The sequence below is a fragment of the Tamandua tetradactyla genome, chromosome 6 (assembly GCF_023851605.1).
Source record: "Tamandua tetradactyla isolate mTamTet1 chromosome 6, mTamTet1.pri, whole genome shotgun sequence".
In the NCBI taxonomy this organism is placed as follows: domain Eukaryota; kingdom Metazoa; phylum Chordata; class Mammalia; order Pilosa; family Myrmecophagidae; genus Tamandua; species Tamandua tetradactyla.
In genome coordinates, this window is record NC_135332.1 from 39326589 (window position 1) to 39350505 (window position 23917).

Here is a 23917-nt window from a genome sequence, read left to right on the forward strand (position 1 = left end):
CTAGGAGGAGGACATTCTTGCCACACTCCTGGAACTTACCTAAAGGCAGACAATCTTGGATAATAATAATGGCAATCCATTACATATATTTTGTACTTTACAGCTCTAAAATTGCTTTTACCTAATTGTATTTGATTCTCATGCCAACTGCATGTTTAAACAAACTTTTCATTTGAAGCATAGCATGCAAACAGAAAAGTGAACAAATCCTAAGTGTCTAACAATAAATTTTCAGAAAATGAACCAACTTGTATAATTAGCATCCAGATTAAGAAACAGAATCTAACCAACACCCTAGATACTCCTCATGCCTTCCTGCACCCCCTCCCCTTACAAAGGTAACCACCATCCTGATATCTAACTGTATTTTCGTCAACTGTGTTTTAAAGAAATAAAGTGATTTGGAAAAGTCACAGGGCTAGCAGGTGGTGAAGGCAGAGCTGGGGGAAAAGGACTCTGCCCCTAGATGGACACATGTGCACCATCATACACGAGTCTCAGTGTCCTAGTAGGGTGTGAAGGTGTCATCAACAGGCTGCAGATGGAGGGGGGAGGGGTAAGGAAGGAAAGGAAAAAGCAGATGAAATGAAAGGTTGGAGGGTGTGGGGCTCAGGTGAGTAGTATGCCTAAGAGATACTGCAATGAACAGAAGATGTAGCCAGATGGGTACTAGAGAAGATCTGGACCAATTTCCCAGTTCTTTGCACCAGGATCCTTGAGTAAATTCCAAGAACCTCCTCCCTGTGCAATTTCCATATGGTCTCCCTCTCTTAAGCTAATTTTAGATTTGGGGGCTAAGATATGGGTGGTGGGAAAAGGGAGATAGGTGGGGTTGGTAGAAGGTATAAGGGCATGTAATTTTTACTTAACAATAAATTAATCCCTTGCAGTGTTTCTGTGGAACACCCATGAAGGAAGCAAACTCACTACATTTGGGGATAACTAAGTCAGTTCAGCAGCCCTAACTGGAACATGCGTAATACATTTCTTGAACTAGGGTACTTGCTTTTCACTTTTACCTCTCAGAACCTGTCTTGTGGTTGCTAAATAAGGATGTTAAAACTATGATACAGGAGTTTTGTAAGGATCCAGTGAGATAATAGATACGAAAGCCCTTTGTCCAGTGTAAAATGCTACTTAAATGACTTTACTGATGCTAAACATTAACCTAACTTCCAAAATAAGATACTTTTCTTCTGTTCTTACACATCACCCACTTGTCTCTTTCACACACTCACACACACGGTTTAGGTGTCAGGGAGGGGGCTTGAGAAGGAAGTAGCAGATTATAAAAAGGCTAAGAGTAAGGTAACGGCCATGCCAAGAGCTCAAGGCCTCAGCCCTCAAACCTGGCAAGGCTCAAGCCCTGCCTGAGTTTGGGGCCTCATCAGCACATCTCATGATTCTTGGGGAAACTGCTCACCATTCAGCCCAGTCCTGACCCTCACTCTATCAGCTACTAATCTCTGCATTGGGCTAAAGGCTGCATTAATTCACACACTGCCCACTTATCTCCTCTAGTTTCTGGGAAAGAGGCTTCAGCCCCACAGCATGTAGTGGGTGGGGAGTGCAGAAAAGGGAGGTTGTCTGGCTCAGCTACTCTGTTCTTAATCTGACTTGAATCTGTCCATACTGAACTCAGGAGACCTGTTCTACTTAAACCTTTCTACTGCACAAGAAATCAAGGGAAACATCAGATCTTAAGCAAATTCTGAACGACGGTGGTTAACAATGGGGCCAAGTCTCTGACAGGCAAAATAGGCACGATGGAGCCCACATGGCCACTGACTGCAGGACAGCAGTAGCAGCATCTGAAATACCTTCCCCACAGCACCACTCCCTCCCAGGGAGCCTTGTTAGTGGGCTTTGCCTCAGCTTCTTTGGGCTCCCTGTAGGGGATGGGATCTCCACACCTTTTTATTGCCATTGTTTGTCTGGGCTGCTGAGTGGCACCATGTGGAGTCTCAAGACAGGAGAAGCAAGAAAGTTAATTCAGAAGCACCTCCCTGGCACCTCCCTTTTGGCTCTGAGTTCATGGAATCCAGAAGTCATTACAACAGGCCACCCCTCCCCCTACCCTACTAATGCCTGTCTTTCGCTTCCTGTGAAGTTGATAAGTTATGGCCCCAGTTTAGTGTGGAGCTGAGACAGACCCAGTGTGGTTATTTGTGCACGTCTCCTCTTGCCTCCTCTCCCCACAACTGTTTCCATTCTCACCAAGCAGCCATGTCTGGGTCAGACACAGCACAGCAGCTGGGGCTTTCCAAGGGACTTTCTGAGAAAGCTAGTGAAAGTTGGGCGTTGGCTGTACAGCTTGGCATTCTTGCTGAAACCCACTTCTCTCCAGAATATAAGTTCTGGCCTGGTAGGGTGGCCTCCCAAGGCTCCTTTCAGACTGAAATGTAAACCTGCCTGGATTTCAACAGAAAGCTCCTTCAGTTTTGCTAAGAGAAAATCCTTGAAAAATTCAGCTTGGAATTGGGGTTAACAAGCCATTCCCTCAGAACTTCAAGACACCAGAGAAAATGGTGCTGGTTTGAGGACCTGTGAGTGGCAATACGAGCAGCCTTGGATGACTCAGTTTTCTTCCATGGGCCTCTGAAAGGACCAAGTGAGGGGGAGTTACTGCAGAGTGCTTTTTGCCCTCCTTCCCACACACTCCAGATCACAGGTAACAGGAGAAACTGACTCACTAGCAACACCAGGTGGCTAAGAGACCACAACACCCTATTGCAGGCACCTCTGCTAAAGTGTCACAATTAAACCACGTAGTCGTGGTTCTGGTCCTAACAACCAAATAAATTCTGGTTTATTGTGCACAAATTGTTTATACTGAAGAATGGCTAAGAAAAGCAAAATGAAGAATTTTATCTTTTATAAGACTGAAGTTATAGAATAATCACATCACTTCATTTTAAAATCACAACAATCCTGAGGTCAATAGCCAGGGTGTAATCATCCCCATTTTAGAGAAGGGAAACAAGAAACTCAGGGAAATTAAAATGGAGATATTAGGATTTTTATGGAAATTTAAATAAATGAGAATTTATGGTTAATTTTTTTATTTGAAAACAACTTACCTTGGCCAATAATGTGACATCACCCAAAACCCCAACTAAGGCCAGAGAAGAATAGGAGAGGCCCACTTCCTTGGAGGCACAAACAAGCCAGGCCAAGACCCAGAAACCAACTAAGACCTGCTACCTAGGTCTCCAGTTAGAGGAATGGGTAAGTCAGGTAGACGGAGGGGAGAGAAGGGGAACAGATGCTCTGGCTGGCCTAAAGAATATGAAGAGAAGGAAAAAGAAGAAAACAAGGAAGGAGAAAAAGAAGTATTAAATATGGTCAAGGGCAATAATATAAAATAAAAACATGATCAAGTGGCAAAGGGCACTAAGACGACTCAGGATTTCAAGAGACACCAGACACCGGGATCACCAGGGTAATGGGATTACCTCGCCTCAGGACAGCACACCTTCCAACAAGAACCCTGGAAGCAGACTGGAGAGTTTGCAACCCTGCACACTCAAAGATTTGCAACAGGGCCTTGCTGCTCTGCTAAGATGCTTAAAGGTCAAGTAACCTCTGACTATGTCCAGGTAAGAGAAAGGGAGAGGGAAGCAAGACATATGTCACGGGCTTAAGAACTTTCCCAGGGGTTCATGTTTATTGGTGTTTCGCTCACAGTCCTGCCCATGGGCCTGGGAGCAGCCCTGTGTTGTGGGTAGGAAAGTCAGCATCCTACTCCCCAATCAGTTTCAGTCTGTGTAAATCCACCAACCTAAACTCCTCCCATTCCCACCAGTAGTCCAAAGAAGGTAAAGTGGTCTGGAGACCCACTCTGCTCCTAACAGTCTACTGAATCTCAGAGTGGGAGGGTGGAGAGGATGTGAAGTTCTGCCTGTTTAGTTCCACAACCAAAAAATAGGCGGAGGCAGGAGGTGAGGAGCAAAGATGCTGGCAGCTCCACATCTTGCTAGGTCTTTATGGCTGTGTCTCTGGATTTGTAGGCCACTCCTCGACTCTTCAGTTCTCGTACAATTCCTATGGGAGGGAAAGAAGCAACTCTGTGAAGGAGGAAGATTCAAAAGGCCCCTCAGCTGTCACCTCACAGGGGGTGAAGGGGGGCTATAAGTAAACTGGAGCTGCTAGACTGCTCACCAACAGCCCTGCTTGGTTGGCTTGATACCACTGAAGATGCAAGCAAGTGCTTCGTAAACAATGACTTCACAAAGAATGAAAATAAAAGGGAGGACACATTGTACTCATCAAAACTAGGGGTTCTGAAGCCAGAATGCCTGAGTTCAAATTTTGCTTTCTCACTTACTAGCTTGGTGATTTGGGCAAGTTACTTAACCTTTCTGTTCCTCAATTCCTCCTTTATAAAATGAAGAGTGTGAGGACTGTCATTAATTAAGATAAAGGGCTACCACAGTGCTTGGTACAGTAAATGAACAATTCACTGCTATTATGATTATTATTACCTTGGGGCAGGCGACCCGTGACTGACACAGCATACACACCTGGCTTAAAGTTACCTGAGAAAGAAAGATTACAAGGGAAGTGAGGTAAGACTAAAGACCAAGTAGAGGCTTAAGCTAAAAACAAAAGTGCTGCAAGTCCAAGAGAGGAGTGATCACTTCTTTTGGATACATGATTAAATGACAGGGCACCGAACAATGCTTGTCTTTCGTACAGCCCCCTTTCCCAACCTGAGTTTACTTATCCCACTGTATTAAGAATCCCCCACTGGATCTGAGGGACGGCAGCAATACTATAACTAGGTCAGGATAAGGAAAAAAGGAGATACTTACTGACACGCTGCCACTTGGAGACCCAGCTGTCCTCTGGACTCATCATCGCAATGATTCTAGTAAGGGAAAAGAAATGTGAGTCAAATTGGGCCATCCCCTGCTAGAGAGGTAGGCTTAGCACAGTACTTGCCAGAGTAAGGGTTCTATAAATAGTAATGATTGTTAATAATATCTGAGTTCTAACTTCTGCTGTCACTGACTCTTAAGAAGTCACAACTAAGGACTTAATTTCCTAATTGTTAAATAAAAGGGCTAGTCAAGATCTTTAACAGTCTATGACAGTATTATTCTTGGTATTCTATAAAAACTTGCTGTACGACCTAGTCATCCATCCATCCATTATTTATTAATTACTATTATGTGCCTGGTAAACAAGACAGAGACATTCCCAGATAGCAAGAAATTTAACCTAGATATGCTTCCAAATCCATCTAGGTCAAGCAGAGGATAGAACATTAAATATTAAATGAAAGAATTCCATGGAAAAGACAATAACACTACTAATGTGCTAATGAACAAAGGAACTGGAGTATCTGAGTGTGTCTATGCATGCACAGTAAGGAAGTAATGATTCCCTGCTACATCATTTTACCCAATTCTTTACTCCTCCTCAAAGGACATCAAAGAAGGAATCGAAGTGGCCCTAGCTTGAAAGGACTTTAACGAGTACTAGGTTTGAGTCGTTTGTGTATAAACCCATAATAATTAGCCTAGAAGCAAAAAAAAACAACTTTACAGTATCCCCCTAACCCCAAAGAATACTACCCTCTGGCTCCTACTTTAGAAAAGGAGATGTGAGACTTCATATATGTCCCGTTTTCTCTTCTTCCAACCGGGCAATTCCATCAAAGGAAAACTACTTCATAAGGTTTCTTACTGATACCTAAAAACATCAGCTTTGAGCCAATAATCTACCGTTATGGTACCTTAGCTTCCCCTAATTTTCAAAAAGAATCTTCACATGCTCAACAAAAACCTGCTAAGCATTCACCACCTTCCTGGCCATGTGCTAAGTAGCAGTACACAAGATAAACACAGTCCCTACTGTCAAGGAGCTGACAGTCTAGTGAGGTACTGTCACTGGAAACATAATGAAAACCAGACATCATTCAAAATTTTCTAGTGCCACGTTAAAAACAGTAAAGAGAAAAATGTGAAACTAAGAAAAAGGTGAAACTAATATTTTGGAACTATTGGATTAAATAAAAGGTGTTACTTTTACTTAATCCTTTTATGTAGTACAACAGTTCCAAAACGTTATCAACATGTAATGTAATTAACATGAAAAAAATTAAGACATTTTATATTTTTTGCGTTCTACTCTTAGATACCCGGTGTATATTTTACACCTACAGCACATCTCAATTTGGACTAACCACATGTGGCTGGTGGCTATTATACTGGACAGTGCAGGACTGGTAGGAAATGCCAAATGAATAACTAGAACTAGGTCTCACAAGCCAGCCCCACCATTTACTTGTTGGGGTGGGGATGGAGGTACAATGCAGAAATAATGAAGGAATATGAAGGGCCTTTACCCATCGAAGGAAGAGCTGGTGCAGTCATATACCATCTCTCGGTTACCCTTCATCTGTAGGTATGCATCACAATTGTCACAGCCGTCATATTCAAACTGGTCTATGGTCTGGGAGGGAAAAAAAAGGTAGGTGAGTATGAGGGAGGCCAAAAAGAAAATCAGTTCTGGCAATACTTCTAGACAGTCAACCTTAGTCCCCTAGCTTGGCTCTGTCCCAGCCGGTGTCCTATCCACCACTCCCAAAGCTCAACTCCTAAATTCCATTCTCACACTCCTTTCTCTCCTATTCCCATTTCTCTTCTACCTGATCCCTTCCCTAATCTCAGGGTCAAGCACTCTCTCAGACTACTCCCTCAGTATAAAGCCCCATCCTTCTGAACCCCAGTGTCTTTCGGTTCCCACATAAGTTTCGACATAAATTCACCGAAGGTTTGTCAAGAGCCAGGCTTGTGCTAACAGCTGAGCATACATAAGTATGTAAGACCGCCGGTGCTCTCCGCTGCAAGACTTGGCCTCCTTCGGTTTCCCACTCTCTGCTACCTCTGGGAATCCTGAACCTTACTATTTCTCACGCTCGTTCTAGTCACTCTCTTTCCCTCAGCCTGGTTCCCCAGCGCTCCCACTACCAGGCCCCAACGGATACCTTAACCAGGGAACACAGCAAACAGGCCCGCAAATGCCGCAGGTCCTTCGGCACCGTCTCCAAGGCCATCTTTTCCGAGAGGAAGAACAACAGAAAGATTCTACCACAGCCTCCTGACTTGCAGGAAGTTACTCGCGAATTACCCAGAATGCACGCCACTTCCGTTGTCTCAGACTTCCTCTTCCGGTGTGGGAGGTCACGGGCCGCACCTCCACCCCCGCTTTAGGAGATGGTCTCTCCCACCTGGGAGGCGGGGCCGGCGGGGAGTCACCTGGCCAGCGCGCCACCGCGCCACTCGGGCGGGAGCAAGGGCGAGGCCCTGGAGGGTGTTGGGCTGCGCGGCGGGATCCGTTGGGGGCGGGGCGGGGCGGGGCGGGGCGGGGCGGGACGGGGGCCTGCGCGGGAGCGAGCTGGTCTCGAGCCGGAACCCGGACCGCGCGGGTCATTTGATCTAGGGCGCTGGCACCATGCCTCCGGTCCCCTTAGAAGGATCCTAAGTGACGGCCTAGATTCTTTGTTCTCTCTTTTCAAAAGCGCAGGGGCACTGTCTCCATTTGCATTATTTCTGCAGAGATCGCAAACAAATCCAGGGACAGCCCCACCCCTGCTTCCTAATCTAACTACGAGAACACTATAGAGTTTCCGTTTGCCCTCCACAGGAATGCTGGCCTACGAGCGACAGCGGAAAAAATGCATAATTATTTTTAAAAACTACTGGTACACTCGCCTGTTCCAGCCGATAGTTTACGACAGTTTATACTTTGTGCAGCTTTTAGTGTTTAGACACAGTTCCTTTTCTTCAGAACATCTGTAGGGGCTTAGGTAGCCTTTAATCTTTTTTTTTTTTTTTTTTTTAACGCTATAGGAGGCCTTGCTCTCTGGTTCAGAACTGGGCACCAGAAAACCATCTCTTCTACCAGATCTTTCCCAGAGAAGAATGGGAAAATGTGCTTTGTGAGGAAATGAGCAAAGGCATCTTCTGGCTGGGTGGAATTCCTCATACCCACACAGCACTGCTTGATCCTCACAATGGTCGTTCGTGTTTTTCTAAACGCGAGCCCTGAGATACAGTTTCAGGCCCTGGTATTGTCTCCTCACAAGTAGGCCTCTTAATTGAAACAGCTTCTTCCAGGTGAGACTTGCCTGTTGCCCATTCCATGATGTGAAGATAGACTTTGTAACTGGGGTTTGAATGTTGTCTATTACTGAATAACAACTTTCCACTTTGGGAAGTGTTTTCACTTTCTTCTAGCTCATGTGAGCCCTGCAACAACTCTGTGAAGTAGGCCCATTTTATGGATGAAAACTGAAGCACAGAGTACTTGCCCAAGGTCACAAGGTAAGTTACCAAAGTGTGGTAAATTAAAGTGCAAAGTAAACATTACAATAAAAAAGATAATTAATGATTGAACCAGCATGAGAAGCCAGTTAAGTTTTCTCCTTCCCTCATCTCACTAAGCCCTGCTTTTAGGGACTTACAAACCAATTACTGTTGCCAAGCCCCCCACCCCACCCCCACCCCCGTACCCTATCCTTTTATAAATCAGAGCCTAGCCCCTGATATCGGAAATGCTTTTTCTGTTGATACAGGAGGAGATGAAGTTGTTACCCTGAGTGACAGTCATAAACGGAATAAAACCACAAGACCAGACTGCATTTGTGGATAAATATATTAGCAAATAAATACATTTCTTGACATAGTGCCTGATTCAAGCGTCTTTCTGTCTGGTTCAGATATAAATACCCATGTGGGTGCCTAGGTGCTAGTCCCCTCACTGGTTTTGAGGGAAGATTCCCAGGTGGGGGCCTTGTGCCCACTTTGCCCCCACATTCACATTCCAAATGGGATAATGCATGAGGGGCCAGCATTGGTCAGGCTACCCTGGGGGTATGCCAACCTAAGGAGGCCCCTCAGCCCTTGCCCACTCAGGTGCCACCTGCCTAGGCCAGGCTGCCTGCTCCAATTCTACTCTCGCATGCATACCTTTCCCATGGGTCCCTTCTCTGTTGGCTTGCAGTGGGGAGCGGGCCTATGGGCCCTCCAAACCCAAGGGTCACACTTTACTTTTCCTTGTTCCCCATCCCTGCTCTGAGAGAAAATAATCTTTATTGACTTTCCCGCTCAACTATAATTCTGCCTTTTCTATCTTCATTCCATCCTCCCTCTTCCCAGATGAAGTCTAGCGGAAATTCTCTCCCTTCTGCCTGCTTTGGGACTTTGAGCCAGCATATCTCCAGAGAAGAGTCATTCCCTCCCAGGCCTATGCTCAGCCCCCAGAGGAGCTGGGGCTGCTGGGATGACAAAAGAGTTTGAAGATCAGAGGCTTCATCACAGGTTCTTCCAGATGCTGTACTTGCCTCAGGGACAGAACTCCACACGCTGGCTTCCCAGAGCCTTTTGTCTGACTTAACAGAGTGGATCTAACAATTTAAGGACAATAAGGGAAAAGCATTCTCCCTGATGCATAAGGGGAGGCACTGCCTGGAGAAGCTGTAGGAACCTCCCTTTTCAGGGCTCAGAGATCACCTATGTTCCAGGCCCGTTTGCAAAAAAGAAAAGTTATAGAACTGGGGTTGTCCCTGATATAGCTCTTCCAACAGCAGCCTTATTGGGAAGGCCAGAGCTGGTGTGTAGGGCTCAGCAAAGGAAGGAGAGAGAAAGGGTTATTCATTCAGCTGAACCCATTGCTTGGTATGAACCCAAGCCCTGGTAGGGTGTGGGGTATTAGAAGCACCTTTGTAAGACCCTAGCTACCCATCTCTAGGTTCCTGCCCTCAAAAATGTAACCTTCAAGGGAGCTAGCCCACACATGCATACAAGCAGTAGCTGGTTGCCTGGCTGGACACTGACTTGTTGCAGATGTGTTCTGCATACAAGATGGGGAAACCATCACCCCATAGCCAGGAGCAGGAAAACAGCACCTCCCGCCACCCACCATCACCACTCCTGTTCCAGGGGTTCCAGGAAGTATGGCAAAAACATCGGTGTTTGCTGAGGTCCTTTCTTCTCCCAGGGACAGGACTCTGTGCCAGGTGGGGCCCCAAGTTATCCGGAGTACCCTCTTGGTTGGGATAGGCCTGAACATCTCACACGGCCTGTTCACACAGCTCTTCCAGCTCCTCCTCTGACCCTGCATTCAGAGAGAAGGGAAGACAGAGATCACTGAAGGTTAGGCCAGGCTCCTGCTTCTCCCACTTATGGGAGAGTATGGCTGGGATGGTCTACCAAAAGGGAGGAACAGGGAATGTGTCAGGAAAGGGTGATTAGATTGAAAGCTGAGAGGGACCCAGTTGGGACAAAGAGGAGAGAAAAACAAATCTAGAGAAAGAGAAGCATATATAGCAACCAGTGTGTTCCCAATACTTACTATTCATTCATTCATCCAAAAATATTTATTAAGCACTCATGAATTTGGCCTGTTACCACATGCCAAATAGAAGACCAAAAGAATAAGCAGGGAGCTGACAACCTTGTAGGATAAAAACATGTGCATACAAATGGCTATTATACAAGCGAGACAGGACCAAGGTTATGAAAAATGTATCAAGGGAGGGGAGAAATCAAGTCCAAATGGAGCAATCAAGAAAGGCTTCCTAGGTGTGGGGAGAAATGAACTGGGCCTGCAATAATAGGTGAGAACTGGATTTATGGCAATGGAGGAAGGCTCAAGATATCTTGGGTTGTAGGAACTGCAAGAATTGTGTATGTGGTCCAGTTTAAAGCATGGAGTTAGATGAGAGAAGGGGAAAAAATGGGAAGTACAATTGGAAAGGAAGATTAGGGCTAGATGGTGCTGAGCCCTTGAAGGTCATACCAGGCTAGATTTTTTTCCTTACTTTGGAGAAAGGCAAACTTTTGTATAAATTTCTGAAATAAAAAATTTGAAAATATTTAGTAACATAACTCACTACTATAGCAAAGCTGATATTTGTAATAACTTTTTACTTGCTATTTTAAGAATGCACACATTTTGATAATCAAATGGTATTTAAGATAGTGTTTAATATCTAGAATTTAAGAAACTCTGATATCTGTATCTATAGTTTTTTTCCTTCCTTGCTTTAATTTTAAATTGGTTTATGAAATATATCGTACAAACAGGCTTTACGATGATTACTTAGATTTTTTAAAAATATGCCTATGGATAAGCTAACTAAGATATCCATTTTAGGTGGTTAAGATTTCTATATGTTAATTGCTAAAATGTTTGAATCTATATTTTCCTGAAATCAGGAAAGTATTTAGTAACATAGGTCACTACCAAAGCAATGCAGATATTTGTAAGAACTTTCTATTTGATTTTTTGAGAACATTCGCAGTTTTGACAGCTGATCAAACAGTATCTGAGTTAGTGTTTAATACTTAGAATTTAAGAGAAAAAAAAGAGAACATTTGAAGATTTTTGGACCATTTACTCTAAGAAAGATGACCCTGGCAGCCATATGGAAGGCAGGTGAGCAAGGTAGCTGTGCTGCACAACTTTATAGGACATGATGCTAGATTGTACTGCCCAGCCTTTACGGCCCACTGGAGAGTGGGGAAGAGCCAGGTTTCTGCAATGGTCTTTCAGCTTTACTCAAGGCACGGACAGAGGCCATGAGTACTGGCTTAGAGGAGTATCTGATGAAGCTAGTAGAGATGCAGTTAACAAAACTTGGCACTGACTGAATATGAGCACCAAGGAAAACAGAGGCATTGAAACTAGTTTTAAGTTTGAGAGAGAGGGGGAGGTAGTGTTGTGGACCTGGCAGCACAGATAATAAACACACATGACAGCGTTCAAATGGAATCATCACACACATGGTCAAAGCTTGCATATTTATGGTTCTACGAAAGCAATTATCTTCTGCACCCTAACTATTTGCATGTCTGTCTCCCCACTGTACCTGAATCACCTGGTTGACAAATTCTATATCTCTTCATCTCTATATTCTCAGAGTCTATGCTGGAACTTAGGATGTAGCAAGCATAATAATAAATGTTTGCAGAAGGAAGATAGGAGGAAGGGAAGGAATAAATGAATGCATCTCTCAGGCCCTGCTTATAAAATCCATAAACTGTGAGGGCTTGTTATTTCAGGCTCTTTGGGTTCCCTTTTGAAGTGGAGGAGTCCTGCTAGTGATGGCTGTAGGCAGAGATCTCTGTTATCCACTCTTCCAAGGGGAAGAGGGGTATTTGGGCAAGTAATTACAAAGTTAAAGTTAAGAATTTGTATTATCACCATTGGTTGTAATACAGCAAAAGAGAAACACTGAACTCCCAAGAAAATGAGATTGATCTTATTAATAAGGACATTGGAAGGGAAGCCCTGGCTGTTCCTTTACCTCATCAGAAGAAAAATAAAAACCTGAGGATCCAGAGGGCTGCTGGGAGCCACGTGTGATCTCTATTATTATTTTCAACATCATTCACGTAGTTCTTTTCATATGAGCTAGCATTACAGTTAGCTGTAATTATTTCTTCTATAAAATCAAGCTCTCCTCAAAAGCGAGGACATTTGGCCTTCTTTGTATTTAGAGCTAATATTGAATTGTATACACTGGTATGGCTACACCAATTGTTACAATTTTGAAGCATTTCTACTTGATCTGCTGCCCCAACTACTCCAAGTGCCTCTCTAATGCCCCAGCTAGGCTAGTACCTCCCCTGGGACTTTGCTATGATCTGGCATCTGAAGGGTTAACACTTGGCAAAGCTAGGGTGCTCCATTACTCAGCTGGATCCTATGCTATGTTCAATATTTTCAATATCACCTCTATCGTATTATTCTTAAGTTCTGTTAACCCCCTGTTGGCTGGCTTCACTGGTCTGCAACATCCAGCTCCTCTTTGTCTCTTCTCCCCACCACACCCACTTCCCATGAAAACTCACCAGGCTGGGCTGGCAGCACCTGGCAGTGTGGGTAAGGGCATGCCCTGCCCTCTGAGGTACCAGGACTGTGTTCCGAAGGCCCCTGCTCAGGTAGATGTGGTCCCAGGGTACGGCGTGGAGTCAGACACAACCACACTGGCTGTGAACTTAAGTAACAGGGGTCTGGGGTTTCTGGTAGCAGCCTCCTGTCCAGGCCTGGAGGTCCAAATAGCAATGGGTGGGCCTCTGGGGACCAAGGGAATGCCAGGTTGGGGCCTTGGTGTGGAAAAACCTGGCAAGTAGTATGCATAGACAAGTCCTGGGGCCGAGAGGCTGGGGTGGGCTCTGAGGGACCCCCTCGCCGTTTCCTGTGGTGCCGGACAGGGAGGCTGGATTTCTGCAAGCTAAAGGGACTACTGGGACTTGGGTGGGGCTTGGAGGCTTCAGTTGGGCCCAAGGCTGGCTCCATGAGGCCCCTGGGCCATTGTGGGTTGAGGAGCTGCCCTGAAGGGGCTGGTGGGTTGGATCTGGCGACTTGCTGATCAGTAGAGGGCAGCTCTGGCTGGAGCTGTGTCTGGGAAACACCAGGCCTGGACTGGGGAGCCCTAGTTTCTAAGCCAGCCTTCCTGCCATGCCACTGGAACTGCTTTTTGTAATGGTGGTGCCGGTGGCGGTGGTAGTGGACATGGCTGGAAACTTGAGTTTCCCTTTTGGGCACCACTGAGTCCAAGGAACGGGGCCGAGAGGACATGTTAGGCTGTATGTCCTCTCCCTGGAGCCCCCCTCCTTCAGGGCTGCAGTATATGAAGGGGTCAAAGTCACTGCTCAGAGAGCTGTGGAAGGTTGAACTGCTGCCATGGATGCCCTGCAGGCTAACGTCTGTGCAGTTGACCACCGAGTCACTGGAAGAACCGTGACAGGGCCCTGAGCTAGAGTCACTGGCTGGCCCATCTGCCAGGTAGCCGCTGCGCTCTGTGCAGTAGCTTTCCCCAGAGCCACTGCTGTCATGAGGCCTGGTCCGGCGCAGGGACACTGGGCAAGCAGCAGGGTGCTGTGAGGTGCATCTGAGGCGGCTTAGTCCCCGGCCATGTGCATATGGGTGCTGGGCCACTGCCAGGTGCTGCTGCTCCCCGGCAGGCCGGGAATGTGCAACTCTGGGGAGGCGGTGGTGCCGAGGGCCCATGTTTGCCTCCTGGGAGGGTAAGAAGGGACCTGGTTGTGGGAGCCGAGCCACCGAACTCCGGGAAGAGCCCAGTAGGTAGGCAGCAGGCAGGTGGTAGTGGGCATGGCCCGGATGCTGGCGAATGAGGTGGAGTCTCCGGCCTGGTTCCTGGTAAGGTCGAGAAGGTCCCAGGGACTGGGAAAATAAATCTCCCTCTGGAAAAAAGAAGCAAGAGCACAACTGTTTAATTCCACAAACCCATGGAGGATGAATTCAGAAAGGTGTGGCTGTAGCTAACCTATCTGAAGCTGCATGGCCTGTGAGGTCACCCTACACTGCACGTGCCCTGGGCATCCCTCACTCTCTCCAGCAAGCCCTCTGCCCTGGGATTCGACTCTGTATGTCAATTGCTGCTTCTCTTCCCACCAGCCACCTGGGGCACCTTTACCCTGGCCCCCTGCTAGGCCATAATGAATCTCTGGGTGAATTAGAAAAAGGTGCTCTTTCCTAAAGATACTTCACTTGCATCTTTTAGTAAACTTTCATAATGCACTGATTGTGTTAGATTAGGACACTTTACTGCCAGAAGATTGGAATAATAAATACAAAAACCACCCGAATTTAGAGCCCATAAAGTTGTCACAAAAATACAGATAACTTTTAAATTAACAAAGATGCGACAAGATGAACGCTGTTGAGGCACAAGATGAACAGAGATGAGGCACTGTTGAGTAGTACAACTTCACTATAGTGATGTTCTGCTTTCTCCTCAGCTTCAAGGCAGAAGCCTTTTCCCAGGGGGAAGCCCTGTTCTAGACCCTCTGCCTGCCCACAGGAGAGCCCTGGGCCCACCTCCTACCTACGATGTTGAACATGCAGAGGGGGCAAGTCCGATGTTGATGGAGCCAGGGGTCCACACAGGTGCGGTGGAATTCATGTTGGCAGGAAATAACCCGGAGTTCCTGGAAAAAATAAAAGGGTCCAAACAAAAGGTATCTGTAACTCCATGAGTGGCCAGGACCCAGGACATCCCTCCTGGCAACCTTTGGGCTCTCCCTCTTGCTTTCATCTACTTGCAAAAGACCTCAAAGTAGAGTAGAAAAGGTATGGGATTTGGTAACAGGTAGACATGGATTTTACCATTTAGCAGTATGACCCTGGGCAGGTTTCTTAACAGTTTTCCTCATTTCTACCTGTAAAATGAGGATCAAAAACTAATCTCTCTAGGGCATCGGTGGCTCAGTGGCAGAGTTCTGCCATGCTGGAGACCCGGATTCGATTCCTGGTGCCTACCCATGTAAAAAAATAAAACAATAACTAATCTCTCTAGAATGCCTGCCTTCCATGTGGGAGACCTGGGTTCAATTCCCGGACCATGCACCGCCCCCGCAAAAAAAGAAAAAAAAACACTAATCTCTCATGTACATTTAAGGCATGTGAACTGCAATATCGGAAAGAAAGAAATCAAACTTGGATGATTTTAACAACATAGTGCTCACAGAAGAAGACATTGTTATGCACATATGTAAAAAAATTACTCAAGCTGCACACTTAAGATTTGTGCACTTTGTTTTATGTAATTTATACCTCAGTTAAAATTAGAATTAAAGAAAAAAACAGAACTAACCTCTCCCCACCCCTCTCTTTCTATCACTAGGCTAAAATGAGATAATGCATCTAAAGCAGCCATTACAGAGCCTGGCACATGGTATACTCTCAATAAGCAACAGTTTTCTTTTCCTGGAAGGCCAGGAAAGTGAACAAAACTCAGGGTTATCCCCTACCTCTGCCCCATGAAGGATTCATGAGATACATATGTAGCTGGAGCAGCCATACCAGCCCTAAGACTCACTCTCCCCCCCCCCCCCCCCCCGCCCCGCCGAAAGCTTCAGTCTCCCTCCCCAGCCTGGCCATGCAGCCCTACCTTACCTGCCCCTCAGAAAACTCCTCTAGGCAGATGGCACACACGGGAGCTGAGCTGCAGCTGCTACCTGAGTCTGGCCACTCAGACTGGGCCTTCCTGCAGCTGGCCCGATATCTCCTGGTAGCCAGCTGGCTGATGGCCCAAGCTGTTCGCTGCTGAAGAGGATCCTAGGAAGAGGAGTAGGCTCAGAATGGGATAAATCCTTCTCTTTCCTTATCCCTGGTCCCTAGCTGGTACCTGGTTCCCAGTTACCCAGTTAGATTACATGGCCAATTGACCTCCCCTGGGAGTTTGTCCCCTTGGATCATGTATATGGCTCTGCCAAGCAGGCCAAGCCCTTCCACATTTGGCCTGTGCTCAATACTATTAAGTTTTACTTCCCTTGATGACTGATGATGTCTAATAGGCATGATAAACTTAACATATCCAGAACCGGCTCCATTAACCACCTCCAACCACATATCTGTCCTCTCCCAGTCTTCCCCATCTCAGTAAATGGTAATTAATTCTTTCAGTTAGGTGAAAAATCTTGGTGTCATCCTTGACTCCTCTCTCTTACACTCCAAGATCAATCTCAATCCATTAGTGAATCTGTTGGCTTTATTTTTAAAACACTCCCAGAGCCTATTTCTTACCACCTTCGCTGCTACCACCCTAATCCAAGCTACTATTCCTGTCACCAGGATTCCTGTAATAGCCTCTTATCTAGTTTCTCTGTTTCACCCTTGCTTTCCTGTACTCTATTCTCATCATAGCAGTCAGTGTGATCATGTTAGAACTTTAGTCAGTTCATATCATTCCTTTTGCTTAAAACCCTCCAATGGCTCCCATTTCACCCAGAGTAAAAACAAAGTCCTCCGCAGTCCAGTACAACCTGGCCCCTGAGAACTCCCTGTCCTCATTGACTCTGTCCTCTTGCTCACTCTATTCCAGTCACACAGATTCCTTGCTATTCCTGAAACATGCTGAGCACACTTCTACCTCAAGGCCTTTGCACTTAACTTTTCTTTCTGCCCCAACCACTTTCTCCCCAGATATCTATACAGATCATTCCTTCACCTAGTTAAGGTCTTTGCTCTAGTGTCATCTTCTCAATGTGGCCTTCCCTGGCCTTTCTTTTTAAAATTAATCCTGTCCCCCTTGCACACCTGCTCCCCTTTCCTATTTTATTTTTCTCCCTAGCCCCTACTGCCACCTAGAATACTGCATGTTTTTACTTATTATTTTACTGTTTGTCTCTTCCCACTAGAATGAAAGCTCCTTGAGGGTATGGACAGTGCCTGGCTCATAATAAGAGCTCATTATTTGTTGAATGAATGAATGAATGAGCCAGGATATGGGGAGAGGCTGCTAGAAATCAACAAAACAGATGCTGGAGTATTTAGATGCAAATGTTTCATGGGCATAAAGGTGCCTTCCAGCTGTCTACCCTCCAACATACATATTCATGTCCAGCTCCACCAGGAAGCCCACGTGCTCACCAGCCTGCTAGGGTGGGGACGGCACCGAATGCGCAGCACTGAAGCCAGAATGACCACAAAGATGGTGCCCACGACCGTCAGGAGGATCCACACATCATAATCTGGCTGAGGGGGAGCAAGCACAGAGAAGAAGGGGTCATACCTCTGAGGGAGCTGGGCCAATTTGGAAGAAACGGAGGTGCCCAGGAGACACATAGAGAGCTGGAGATCCCTTGAGTCTTGCGACTGAGGGAATGAGGTGGGGATGAGCTGGAGGGTGGGGTCAGGTGGTCCCTCTCTGCCCGACAGCACTGACAAGGGAGAGGTCTCCAGATGTCGGCTGTGAGAAATATTGTCAGAAAACCCGTGTGCTTGGAAAAAAAGGGGAAAGGGACTCCTCTGCAGGTGGGAGTTACCCAGTGAGCAGATGGGGGAGGCTCTTAACCAGTAGAGAAGCACCAATCAGGGACCAGAGGGCCACTGTGTCATTCTGTCTCTGCTACTCCATGACATGAAACCACAGAGTTGAAAGTCAACTTTAGAACTCTTGCAACCGAGCTGCTCATTCTGCAGATGAGGCCCAGAGAGGGGAAGAAACTTGCTCAGAGGAAATACAGCTAATGGAAGAGGTTGGACATGAGGATTTCTAAGGTCTCTTTCAGCTCCTAATCTGAGCTGAGGAATCTAAGGGTTTGGGTGGGAGTCGCCACAGGACAAAGGTGGGGTTGAGAGCAGCTGCTGGGGCGGGGTCTGGAGATCCGGTAGGCTTACCCAGGCCAGGGGCTCTTTCAATTCAATCCTCACATGGGCCTTCCGGTTCTTGTACACAAACTCCATTAGTTTCTCAGCGTCATTGCCCCAAATCAACACCACTGGCCAAGTCAATCCCAGGGGCTGCTGCAGCTGCAAGAGGGAAAGGGCCCAAAAGGGCAGCCATTTCCTGACTTTTACTTCCCTTGGTAACTTCACCATCTTCCACCCATCCCACTCCTCGAAGACCCCCATGGCCTGCATACCTGCTCAGCAGCAGCTCGGTCCTCCGTGATGTCAAAGAGGACAGCACTGGCTCCTCGCTCCCCCGCCATCCGGGCCTTCAGAGACACACAGCTGAGGTTTGGCCAAGGTCAGGGAAGGAGACAGTCCATCCACATCCCAGCCTCACCCTCTCACACATTATTTCCTTCCAGGGTTTTGCATAAACCATACTTTTGCAAACTCACATATACACATGCAAGGGGTCAATGGGACTAGGATTTCCCTGCCCTGCCCCCTGAGCTCACTGCCTTAAAAGAACAACATCCAGTCCTTCATTTTGTAATAGAACAAGCTTTAAAAAGGGTTTACTGGGGACCAGAGGTGGACTAGGTTTTGGTTTAAGGATAAATAAGGCCCAGTCCCCACCCTCAGGGTTCGATCATTCTGCCTCTGCTAAATGGGAGTGAACAGTTCTAGGCACAGAGAGGGAGAGGGAAGAAGCAGAGAGGTGGAGAGCTCCTTCAGGATAGAGCTGGGCTTTCCGGGGCCAGCCTGGCCTGACAAGAGGAGCCTGCAGGGTGTCTGCACTGCTCAGCCAAAGCTGGAGAGCCTGGGATATTGTGCTTACTGAAGGCCTCTACGGCAAAGCCCTAGCCTCAGCCCATCTTGTGGACAGTCCTGCCACACTTTAGTTTGCTGACTCTTTCTCTGGCTCCAGTTCAAGATAATTTATAGGCGTTCCTATTCCGTACCTTGTGCCTCATCCCCTACCTTAAGGAGACACAGGTCGGGGGGCGGGGGGGGGGCAGGGGGAAGGGGGAACGACCAGGGGTGTTGTTCCACAAGAACACGAATGTACATATGTGCACATGACATTCACCAAGGAGAGAACAGAGCGGCTTTGGGAGACAGAATGTAGCCAACCAGGCAAAGCAGAGAGAAGTTAAAGAGAATACAAAAAGCAGGAATCTAGGGGTACGCATGGGGGGATAAGAGAAGGAAGATGAGAGCTGAGGGTGGGATGGAAGGACAATGGGCCAATGACCAACAGATAAGACCCTGTGGGCAAGCTGCTCCCTGCCTTGGCGTCAGGTCCCCTTGCACTACAGAGCTGCTTTTCAATTTTCCTCCCTAGAGCAAAGGCTTATCTTGTCATGTGATCAGTCCAGGACCTCACATCCCCAGGGCCCCTGCTGAATCTTTTGGGGCCCACCTGTCAGCAGTGAAGGAGTTAATCCTGCTGTAGGTAGTGGTGGCCGGAAGAGGAGCCTGTGTCAGGCTTACTCACACTCTCAGCGCTTTGATCTCAGCATCAGCAGAGAGCCTGTCCAGGCAGGTCTCCTGCCTGGCAGGCTGGGGAGCTGCTCCTCACTTCTGCTCCCTGCTCCCCAGGGCGGGCAGCACCCAGGGGGCCCCTCAGAACCTGCCACCTGCAGGCAGGGGATCCCAGGGAGAGCGGTGGAGGCACTCAAGTGGGGTCCCATTTTGATCTGAAGAGTAACTTCTCTCTACCTTCCCTCCCTCCCCAGGGAGCTGGGCTGGCTGTTCATCCATCGGGGCCCAGCCAGGCTCAGGGCTCTCCAGGCTGACTGACTGGGAATTCACAGAAATCCAGAATGGAATTGGTGAAAAAATTGAGAAGTCACAGCCTTCATCGTCCCTCACCACAACTCCCTTATAGGAAGTCCATCCCACACGGCTACCCTAGACTGATAGAAGCTCTCCAGTCGACAGACTCTCCAAGCAGGGATATGGAAGTAGTAGCAGGGGACAAGAAAGGGGAAACTTCTGGTAATCTCATAGTCTAGGACCCTGGCTGGAGGGGTGGGGAAGTTCACCCCAACCATCTCAGGATTGGCACTCCCAGGCCTCCAAGTCATTAGGTCCTTAAATTTCTCATCCCTAGAACAAGATCCCAGATGGAGCCTGCTCTGGAAGGGCATGCGGGGAGGGCAAAGACTTCTCTCTCTGGAGATTTTCTTACTTCCCCACCCTTCTCTCTTTGAAGGAATGGGGTAGCAACAGTGGAAAGTAATTGCTGTGACAGTCAAACACCCGGTCTATTACAGCCCATAATTATCAAGTTGTAAAAGTGATCAAAGAGCCCAGAGAGTTGGCCAACAGGGGAAAACAAACAGGACTTTGAGGCAATGGGTTCCCGAGGCCAGAGTTCTAGGAATAAAAAGCAAGATTTGGGGACTGATGGCAGCCCAGTCTGGGGCTACTTGTGCTTTATGTCCACCTGCACCCAAGGAACGGGAGGGAGGGAGGAAAAGAAGCACTTCTTCAGGGACTGGAATTGGGAGACTGGCAGGCAGGGAGAGAATGGGCAGGCCCTCAGGACAGGAAGACTGGTTGTAGACAGAGGACCCAAAGACCCCCTCTGTGCAGCAGTAGGCAAGGCTGCAGCCCCCTCTAGCAATGGAAGCCTTTACAGAGAGAACTGTGAGGAGCTGAAATCCTGCCCATTGGCTTACACAGGTCAGTTGCTGCATTTCTCTGGGCCTTCATTTTTCTTCTCTAGACCACAGTGCTCGGCAGCACTCTCCCTTCTGGAGTTCTCAGTACCTTTTATTTGATATTGCTAAGGAGACCTAAAAAATAATCCCTTAAAAATTCCTATTAAAATGTAGCAACAATTTTTTTTTTAATTTGTAGCAAAAAAATTTTTTTTAATGTAGCAAAATTGAAAAAACAGAAAAAGTAAAAGTAGATTCCAAACTTTTTCAGTTCAGAAGGTCCTTCCCTCCACCCTTCCTGCCACCTCCCACTACATCTGAAACAAATTTCCAAAGTACTAAACAGTGTACAGTGCAAAGGTGCGGCAGCTCAGGTTGAAGTGGGGTGGGGTGGGTTAGGAGTCTTCCCTTGCCTCCCCTGAGGCACTTCCAGGAAACCTAGGTTTAGCAGAACAAGGTACGGAAAACTTTAGTGTGGAGACTCTAACTGCTGGGGGCATGCCTGGAGGGTGAGATTTCTGCTTTGAGTGGGCTGGCTGGGCTGGGCCAGTTAGGGAAGAATCAGTAAAAGGCGAAAGACTCATCTAGGTTTGAAAGTAAGGGGAGAAGGAAGGCAAACGGGTTTGACTCTGCCCAAACTGCCTGGGTTTGAATCCTGACTCTGCTACCAACTATCAGCTGTGAGACTTTGGGTAAGTCATTTAACTGCTCTGTGCTTCCGTGATCCTTTCTGTAAACTGGGGTGAGTAATAGGACCTACTTCATAGGGTTCTATGGACGACACAAGCATTCCAGGTAAAACCCTTATAATAGTGCCTAGCACATAGTTAAGTGCTCCTTAAATATAGTCACTATTACATCAGCTGTTACTATGTGCTTGCCATACATGTTTTCATTTATTCCTCACAACATCTCTACAAGACAGTTACCAGCCTCTCTTTTGATTTAAGGAAACCAAGGCTCAAAGAGACTGAGTAAGATACTCAGGGTCCCACAGCTAAGTGGTAGAGGCAGGACTTTGGCCTCCAGATACCTGCTCTTAACCACCAGGTAGTGGTCTCACTGTTAAGGATGTAGGGCTTATAACCATCTGCTTGGCTCTGAAGCCAACTGTTTCCACCTAACAAAAGGACACTGCACTAGTCTAGGCATGAGGTGGCAAGGACCTGGCTTACTACAAAGAAGGCTATGGAGCTGCTAAAAACAAAAAGAAACCAATTTTGGTTACTGGAAGAGAGTAGCGGCTATAAGAATGGAGGAATGCAGAAAAATCATGGGGAAGGTTGCAGGGAAAATCAAGTGAGATGACAAACTGAAAAGGGAAAAACCTCTCTAACTGTAAAACCATGGGATAATGATGGCAATGCTAATGATAAATTGCAACCATTTATTGAGTGATTACTAGGTACTTGGTATAGGGCTAAGAGCTTTCATTTGTATTGTCTCAATAAACCCTCATAACCACTTGGTGATCTAAGTCCTATTATTATTTCCCTTTTAAAGATGAGGAAACAGAGGCTTAGAGAGGTTAGCTAAAGTGTTCAGGTCACACTGAGTAGCAGCGGTTTCAAACTGTCTGGCTTGAGAGCCACAGTTCTCTCCATGGTAATGGCACCACTGATATTAGTAGGAAAATCTAGAGCACATCTGGTTGGGGGTCAGGGTTAGGACACTGGTTTATGAACTCTTCCCCACCAAAGAGCTCACCTTTCCCCTCTATCTCCTGTGGGCCCTATTTAAAAAAATATGTTCTACCAAACTAACTAATTCATTTCCTATGAGATATCCATGGAAATGTGAGGCAAGTGCTGCCATAGATTCTGATTTTTCTTTCAGATAAGCTGTGAATCTGGATTTATGAAAATTTCCAATTTTTAAATGTTAATTAAAAGTTAATTAAAAATTTGAAAAATAATTGCAAGGGTTAAACAAAACCCATTTTCAGGCCAAATCCAGCTCATGGGCTACCAGTTTGCAACCTAGGAAGAATATGAACTTTTTAAGGGTCAGGGGAATGGCTTCTGTTTCTTTTGTCCTTGCATAGTATTCAGGAAATATTTCTAAAAGATGGAAAAACCTTCAAAATGACCCCCTCTTTCCTCTAGGCCTAGGCACGAGAAGGGACCTAAGAACTTCCAAGTTACATGGGGAGAAGGTGAGTTGGGGCTCATGCCCTGAATGAAAGGTAAAGGTTCTGCTGGTAGACCCTCAATAGAGAAACGACAGAGGTATGAATTTCCACCTCTCCGAGGCCAGTCATGGGATAGGAAAACCTGAGTGAATCAGGCACATTACTCTTAGAAAACACAGAACACAGAGCACAGGAGCCTCTCATAGCCCAGGGCTGGGCAAAGTTCAGGGGTGTACTGGGGGTCAAGTGGGAATCTACCTTGCTGGCCAGTGATAGACAGGGGCGGGGGGCCCGTCGGGGACTCTCCAGCTTGACAATGCTGATGAATCCGGGCTCCAGGTTGTCATCATCACTGGCGTTGCACAGGTACAGGGGGTGGGACTACAAGAGAGAAAGAAAGACTTTGGTTAGGGAGACTCTGAAGAGCAGAAGGAATGAACTGTGTGTGCCAAGCGCTTCTATGCAGTGCTGGCAAGGTACCATGCAGGCCTCTTGGTGCCATGAAAGAGTGGGCCTAATTATTGGGTTGTCTGGTAAGCTAAGTCACCATTGTTATTTCAGTGGTGCCAAAGCCAAGGATATCAGGGGGTGGGGACAGATGGTGGAGAGTGGTGTCCCAAAGATGGAACTAACTGCAGAGCCTGCAGTAAAGCAGCTCCAGCAATCCTCAAAACTCTAATTTCCCAAAATGGCCAACAGCAGAAGGCTCATCTACTGGCCCCAACATTTCTCATCTCCTGATTTTACTACCTGCTCCAAAATTCCCAGTCTGAGAGAACAGCCATGTGTTCCTGTGTCAATGCCTTTGGAATCTTGGCCTTCCTCTCTTTGCTCCTCAAGGGCAGTGCTGGGTGCTGCTGGTGCCTCCTACCTCCTCAGATGCCCCCGCTAGGCAGCTGTTGCCTACAGAGTCCCATCTCTCTTGTGGTTTGGGTCTTCTCGCTCAGTGCTGCCTTGCTTC

At 46.9% G+C, this 23917-nt stretch overlaps 2 protein-coding genes and 1 long non-coding RNA gene across 9 annotated transcripts in view; 1 reads left to right on the forward strand and 2 right to left on the reverse strand.

Moving 5' to 3' along the window:
* Positions 1–3645: 3645 nt before the first annotated feature.
* SUPT4H1 (SPT4 homolog, DSIF elongation factor subunit) lies at positions 3646–7277 on the reverse strand. 2 transcript variants are annotated; one of them, XM_077164930.1, is made up of 5 exons: positions 6995–7277; positions 6353–6459; positions 4815–4870; positions 4524–4538; positions 3646–4044 (listed from the first exon to the last, which is right to left on the reverse strand). In XM_077164930.1, the coding sequence occupies exons 1-5, from the start codon at positions 7061–7063 to the stop codon at positions 3977–3979; spliced, it is 315 nt and encodes a 104-aa protein (XP_077021045.1). In that variant the 5' UTR covers positions 7064–7277; the 3' UTR covers positions 3646–3976. The 2 variants fall into 2 exon arrangements, with proteins under 2 accessions (XP_077021045.1, XP_077021044.1); XM_077164929.1 differs by having other exon boundaries at positions 4485–4538; positions 6995–7270.
* On the forward strand, positions 4476–8714 carry LOC143687707 (uncharacterized). 4 transcript variants are annotated; one of them, XR_013177656.1, is made up of 4 exons: positions 4476–4568; positions 7860–8126; positions 8228–8333; positions 8585–8714. It is a non-coding gene; the product is annotated as an uncharacterized LOC143687707 (long non-coding RNA). The 4 variants fall into 4 exon arrangements; XR_013177657.1 differs by lacking the exon at positions 4476–4568 and adding an exon at positions 6461–6481; XR_013177655.1 differs by lacking the exon at positions 4476–4568 and adding an exon at positions 6488–7180.
* The window catches only part of RNF43 (ring finger protein 43), a 54770-nt gene continuing 39476 nt past the window's right edge, over positions 8624–23917 (reverse strand). For all 3 annotated transcript variants that reach the window (XM_077164916.1, XM_077164917.1, XM_077164918.1), the window contains 8 exons: positions 23215–23337; positions 18408–18482; positions 18163–18294; positions 17413–17517; positions 15937–16098; positions 14867–14969; positions 12867–14222; positions 8624–10125 (listed from right to left, as the gene is read on the reverse strand). In XM_077164916.1, the coding sequence (XP_077021031.1) occupies positions 10082–10125; positions 12867–14222; positions 14867–14969; positions 15937–16098; positions 17413–17517; positions 18163–18294; positions 18408–18482; positions 23215–23337 (2100 nt within the window). In that variant the 3' untranslated portion in view covers positions 8624–10081. The remainder of the gene's footprint in view (positions 10126–12866; positions 14223–14866; positions 14970–15936; positions 16099–17412; positions 17518–18162; positions 18295–18407; positions 18483–23214; positions 23338–23917) is intronic.